The 6277-nt window shown below is 53.3% G+C and overlaps 2 protein-coding genes across 2 annotated transcripts in view; one reads left to right on the top strand and one right to left on the bottom strand.

Annotated features, from left to right (window-relative positions):
• SZT2 (seizure threshold 2 homolog (mouse)) overlaps window positions 1–3184 on the top strand; it is a gene marked incomplete at its 5' end in the record, with an annotated part of 55156 nt that extends 51972 nt beyond the window's left edge. The window contains 3 exons of the mRNA XM_017743455.1: window positions 1–111; window positions 214–282; window positions 2448–3184. Coding sequence (XP_017598944.1) covers window positions 1–111; window positions 214–282; window positions 2448–2591 — 324 coding nt within the window. The remainder of the gene's footprint in view (window positions 112–213; window positions 283–2447) is intronic.
• A 561-nt stretch (window positions 3185–3745) lies between these two features.
• HYI (hydroxypyruvate isomerase (putative)) lies at window positions 3746–5225 on the bottom strand. Its single transcript, XM_017743524.1, has 6 exons — window positions 5108–5225; window positions 4883–4961; window positions 4651–4700; window positions 4407–4476; window positions 4079–4213; window positions 3746–3880 (listed from the first exon to the last, which is right to left on the bottom strand). Exons 1-6 carry the CDS (start codon window positions 5210–5212, stop codon window positions 3792–3794), a joined length of 528 nt encoding a protein of 175 aa, XP_017599013.1. The 5' UTR covers window positions 5213–5225; the 3' UTR covers window positions 3746–3791.
• Window positions 5226–6277: the final 1052 nt, after the last annotated feature.

Raw genomic sequence — 6277 nt, 5'->3', positions numbered from 1 at the left:
TTCCTCACTCTGACAGTCTCCTGGTACCAGAGCCTCATCAAGGTGCTGTTGAGCCGCTTTCCCCAGAGCTGTCGGCACTTCCACAATGCTGAAACTGGCACCCAGTATCTGGTAAGACACAGCCCATTGCCCACCTGCAGCCTCTGTCCCCATGTCCCTGTCCTGGGTTCTGTACTGGCTCCTCTCTAACGTGCTCTGTGACTCTCCTGACAGGTCGTGCTCAACCAGAAGTTCACAGATTGCTTCGTTCTTGTGTTTCTCGATTCTCATTCAGGAAAAACAGTGAGTCCTTGGGAACAGAATAACAGCTATGTTGGCTCAGGCCAGGAATTTGTCTAGATTGATCTAGCAGTGGCCATGGGTAGGTGTGCGTGAGAACATGACCAGGTCAAGAAGCTTGTAATGCTTCTCTTAAATACTGTCCCAACATCTGAAAATCGGTAGCTTAGGCCCATCCTGAGCTACAAGTGGCCTTTGCATTTATTTAATAGCCCTCCACAGCTTTATTTCCTTTGGTTCATTTCTAGCATCCACAATTTCCCCTGACTTGCAGCTCCATGAGGCAGATGCAGTCTAGGTGAAGAACTTCCTTGGCTTAATTTTGAAGCTCTTACTGTTCTTTCCGTGTGATGCCCCTTTGTTCTTGTATTAGAAAACAGTGAGCACTTGATCCTCTTTTCCTTCACAGGATTGCTTTTGGATCATTTTCTCAGCTGTCTCTCTATCCAGGCTAAGCAGTCCTGTATTCAGTCCAAAGTCAGATCACACTGGGTCTGGGTGGGAGGGGCTACCAGTACTGTGGGCTGCTCCTACCTGGGCAGAAAGGAAGGGGACCTGCACTGTCAGGGTCCCAGCAAACCTGCAAGGACCTTTCCCCTCACTGAACTTGATGGTAAAAATACTTTGCTTTCAGCTGTGCTCCCAGGCAGGGTACAGGATGGGTCACAGGGAATGCAGCTCCATGTGAGAGCAGGGGATCTACAGGAGGCTTCAGTCCACGATAAGGCTTCTGCAGACTGCAGAGTAACTGATACTGTATAAAATAAATCACACTCCATCTGAAAAGCAGGTAGCAGAGACAGAAGAGGTGGTGCTTGCTGGAAGGCTGCTCAGTGCCTCCTGCCACCTGATGGTCTTAGTGTCACCTTGTGGTCATTGATATGATATACCCAGCCCTCCATCCCCTCTCCCAGTGACTCCCATTTTGTAACAGAAATCCTTTGTTTTCATAACATTGTATTTTGTGCTTAGCATTCATCCCATTCTTGTGGTCTCTCAAAACTCTCTCAGGTTTTTTTGTTGGTTTTTTTTTTGCATTATCCCAATCCTCTTTTGAATTAGTGCCTCAAATTTTTTATCAGCACACTCATCTTTGTACCAGACTTGTTAAAGTACTAGGCAATGTGAGTCCCAAAGCCTGTCCTGAAGGAACTCTGTGACCTCTCTACAGCCTGCTATTTTCCCCTTTCAGCACTGCCATGTTCTCACCTTATAATTTTTAGCTAATTCCTATCTTTTCCGCTCACCTAAATTTCCCATGTGGCACCACATCAAATCCTTCCTGAATCTCAGATAAGATGTACCATGATTCCTTTGTCTAGAAATGTTACCTTATCAAAGAGAACTTTAGTGTTAGCACATCACTTTAGTAACACTGAGCTGTGTTTCCCTCATGGTTCTGTCTCTCCCAGCCTGCTCTGAAGCCTTGCATGCTGCTGGAGTTGGGTTCACAAATCACTTCCTTTCCCCTCTTAAACGATGGTGGTGCATTTGCTGTTTTGTAGTTACACAGCTCTTCTCATGGTTTTACCAGTTTGTTAGGGATCCTGGCTACTGGATGTGCTGCATTTCAGTTCTGGAGAACATCCCGTCCCTATGTCTTGCCTCCATGATGCTGATCTAAGTGCACTGAGTCACTGACATTTTTGTTCTGCTTCAGCTCCTGCAACCTCTGCCTGCTCCCTACTCCCCTCTGCCCTTGCCCTGCCTTGTCAGTACAGTCACAAATCGGAGTGGAGCAGGCAGCATTTATTTTTAGGATTGCAGTTATTACATTTAATCTCCTCCTCTTCCCCATTTGTTGCACTCCTACTCTTTGCCTTAGAAGAAGAAATTTCCCTCTAATTTCCCTGGAAGCTCCGATTACTGTGGAGGCAGTAGGATCCCCTCCTCCCCTGTGGCTGCTGCCAGGACTGGTGTAACTGCAGATGCATGAGAGCTGGGACAGAGTGGGCAAGTCTTTGCATCAAACTTCCACCAGAAAAATTGGGAGGAGGCTCAAACATGCTCTGTCACAGGAGGAGGCACTAGTTTTGTGCCATTGGCATTTTTGGGACTTCTCCCAGTATTTTCCTAACACTGCCAAAGAAATGTCCACACACCTGGGCTAGGGACTGCACAGTGCTTGTCTGCATCCTGTCTCCTGACCCTCTCCTCCCTCTTGGCAGAGCCTCACCGTGGTTTTCCGGGAGCCGTTCCCAGTGCAGCCCCAGAACAGCGAGAGTCCTCTGCCACAGCTTGTGTCCACATACCATCACCTGGAGTCAGTTATCAACACCGCCTGCTTCAACCTGTGGACGGGCCTGCTCTAGCACTGGCACCCACATCCTGGAGCAATGATTCCGACCTCGGCACAGCCATGCCATTGGTGACCATGGGGAAGAACAGGTCTCTGGGGGGACCTGTGCGTGGGCACTGCAGGCAGCACTGCCAGTGGCACACATGGCTACTGACTTGAGGAGCCAGGGGATGTGCACCTCATTGCTGGCTGGCTGGTATGGCCCTCGTGTGCTGTTTTCAGTGGGTTTGATATGAATGGCCTTGAAGCAAACAGCAAGGGCAGGAACTTGGCTGCTGCAACAGCCTGGCTGAAGCAGAGCAACTCTCAGGGACATGGCTTTGGCATCCATAGGTGAGTTCTGCCTGCTGGGAAGGCACTGAGGAGCACACGTGGCACCATCTTCTGCCCAGGGCAGCACTGCACAGTGCTCTGGCTTTAGGAGGAAAGACTCCTGACCACAGGGCTCCTGGCAGTGAGGAAAACTGCTACTGGCCTTTTGCTTTCCTCAGGAGAGCACAAATGGGACAGGAAGGGTGAACTGGATCACAGAAGGTTTTATGGAGGTGTACATTTGAGCCATTGGTGTATCTGTGAAATAAACTGAACCAGATCCTTGCTCAGTCACTGTAGGCTGTGGAAAGCTGCCTGTAGAGGATGCAGAGTGGCCCTGACTATGGGGCTGGCTGGGTTTGCTTTGGAATCTGACACTTGCTCTGGAGCAGGAGCAGCAGGGCAGTCAGCCTTGAGTGTCCATGGGCAGGCAGCCCCCACCCAGCCTGTTACCTTGGATCGGACAGCCTGGGAGAGGATGGCTTGCCTTACTTGCAGCCCTGCTCCAGAGTCAGTGCTGGGTACTGGCAACACCGTTAAGAACTTCAGTACCTGGAAGTCCAGAGCATTCTTCCCACAACTTCAGGCACCAGCTGGAATGCTCCCCTTATTAGGGGAGACTGGAAACCTCTCCCTGGACACCCTTGCAGCCTGGAAAGTAAAGTTCTCTTGTGTGCCTGAGCCATCCCTAAATCTAACATGCTGCAGGTGGTACTTGTGTAGATGAGGGTCCAACAGCTTGGACTGGCCCAGTAGAGCCTGGGGAAGGGAAATATGAGATAGATGCTCCTAACCTCGCTCTAGGAATCATCCCACCCACCACACTCCCATACTCCTAGAGAAGACACGTGCTCCTCTGTTAAGCCATTGCTTTGTCTTTTATTCTCATGGTTTTCTAGTTTCACTTGGCTGCCTTGTTGGTCACACCGTGCTGCAGCCCTCTGCTTTCCCAGTAGGATCGCAGCCAGCCCAGACCTTCCAGGGTGTCTCCTGCAGTGACAGACAAGGTCTCCTGCTGCAGCTGGAGAAGCTGGAGCAGCTTCTGTTCAGGACAGAGCTCTCATCCCCAGATAGGGACTGACACCCACTACCTGCGCCCCCCAGGACCTGCCTGTCTTTACACAGTACCCAGCCAGGTGGTCTGTGCTTGGAGCTGCCCATGGGGCTCAGACCTGCAGGCCCACTCACCCTTCGGAGCATACTCGCACCCCACGTAGCCAGTGTAGCCAAGGGACTCCAGGAGCTCGAAGAGGTAGGGGAAGTTCAACTCCCCAGGGCTATCGGGCTCGTGCCGCCCTGGTACCTGTGCAATCTGGATATGACCTAGGGAGAGAAGGGGGGAGAGGCCGTGCCCAAGGCAGCCCTGCCTGCAGCCTTCTTTGGCCATGAGACAAGGTGACCCAAGAGTAGCCCCACACCCCCAGCCAGCTACAGCAGAGCCTAGAGTAGGAGGGCCCCTGTCAAAGCAACTCCTGCCCAGTGGCTGCAGCGGAGCTGGCCAGGCGCAGGGCGTTACCGATGAGTGGGAAGTACGTCTCCAGGTTGCGTGACAAATTGCCATCCATGATCTGGCAGTGAAAGAGGTCCTGGGGGGGAGAGGAAAATGGAGGGTGCAGCTGTTCAGCAGTGAGCAGTTAAGGACAGCTGTGCTATGGTCCCTGTCCCCTGTCCCCAGGAGGGGATAACAAGCCCATGGCCACCAGAACTCCCCTGTGGACCTGTGCAGGTTTCCCTCATGGAGAGCTTCAATGCTGACTCACCAGTTGCAGCTTCAGGTTGGGCCGTCCCACTTTCTCCAGGATGGCAGCAGCTAAGGGGACAAGAAATGAGAGATCATTGCCCCCAGGGTCGAAGCTTTGCAGAGAAGCCCCAGGACCCCCCTTCATCAACTGTGCTCCCTCAGCATCTGCCTGCTGGTGAGGCAACCTCCTGCCTTTCAGACTTTGGAGATCCTTCTCCTCCTCTGAAGGAGGCTCTTGGTGTCTGGCTTACCATGGTGTGGGGTGTTCAGATAGTAGCGAGGGTCAGTGACGCGGTTGTTAATAGGCTCCAACAGTCCAATCATGTCTTCCTGTAACACAGTAATGTCACCCTGTGGAGCATCCTGTCATCTCTGCAGCAGTAATTGTAACTTCCCCATGCCAGGCTGGTGGGGTATTCTCCATCTTGGGTATCCCAAGAGCTGCACACTCAAAGCAGGGCCCATTCCCCACTTACCTGGGCCAGGAGGTCAGCAGTATATCGGAGATTCTCAATGAAGGTGGCTTCCATCTCACCTGCCACTGCAGCCCGCTCTGTGCCCAGGGGAACCCGCCCAGCCATCACATGAATCCTACAGGCACAGAGAGACAGTCACAGGCAGCAATTGCAAGCGGCTACCCTGATCTAATACTCCTTCCTCTGCTGATGGCAAAAGGGGTGCGAGGCTGGGGGAGCAGACAGAGAAGGGGGTAAGAGGAGCTATCTCCCCTGCAGGAGGCACAACAGCAGCCAGCGAGCTGCCAGACAGGACACAAATATGCACCATCTCAATACAGAGAGCGATGACTTTGAACCTTTTGCCTGACAAATCACAGACCTTGCCTCTTTCCTCTTTTGCCAACTGCCTTCAGCTTTCACCCTGAGGCTGGAGCTTTCTTGGGGTCTCACTCCTTGGGGGCCCCAACCCAGCATGCTGGGCAACCGGCATGCTGCTTCTGCCAGGGCCTGCCCTATGCATGGTGTCACTGCTTGCTGGCTGTGAGCAGGGAAGGGACAGTGCCCCGTGCTGGACTGCCCGACCATGAAGGGCTCAAGGGCCAGGCCATCTTCAGCCACCATTGCAGGAAGGTGTTAAGGAGAAACAAAAACTTTTTCAATCTGCCTTTACCAGTGTGCAAGCGGCGCTGGGCAGCCTCTCGCCTGCCTGGCCCATGCCCTCCACAGGGCTTTGGACTGAGTTTCAACGGGAAAGAATGGTGCAAAGTAAGTGGAATAAAAGGGCCCTCTTGGTTTTCTGAAGGGAGCTGTGCCAGGCTAATTGCATCTTTTACGGTGTCTCTGCTGTGCTGGAGTCAGCGTGGCCTCAATAAAGCAACTGTTGTGGTGTCCTGGGGGAAACGACTGGTGCAACTGGGGAGGAAAAAGGGAGGATTATCCTGGGGACTGTTGTGTGGAGGTGGGAACAAGAGCCTCCACTGCCAAGGGCAGGGTCAGGCTCATGCCTGGCAGCTCTGGGTCCACTCCCAGCGAGCACGCTGAGACCGCGGCCCCGCACAGCGGGGTCTGCCCCGAGCTGGCTCCGGCCCGACGCAGCCGAGCAGGAGATGCTGCCCGGGAGAGGCTCCGTGACCCAGCGTGGGGAGGCACCGCGGGGCAAAGGGCGAGCTCCAATCGGGCGCAGCGGCG

The sequence above is a fragment of the Corvus brachyrhynchos genome, unplaced genomic scaffold (assembly GCF_000691975.1).
Source record: "Corvus brachyrhynchos isolate BGI_N302 unplaced genomic scaffold, ASM69197v1 scaffold48, whole genome shotgun sequence".
NCBI lineage: Eukaryota > Metazoa > Chordata > Aves > Passeriformes > Corvidae > Corvus > Corvus brachyrhynchos.
Note: the sequence above shows the minus strand (reverse complement) of the source record. Positions and strands in the feature narration are given on the sequence as shown.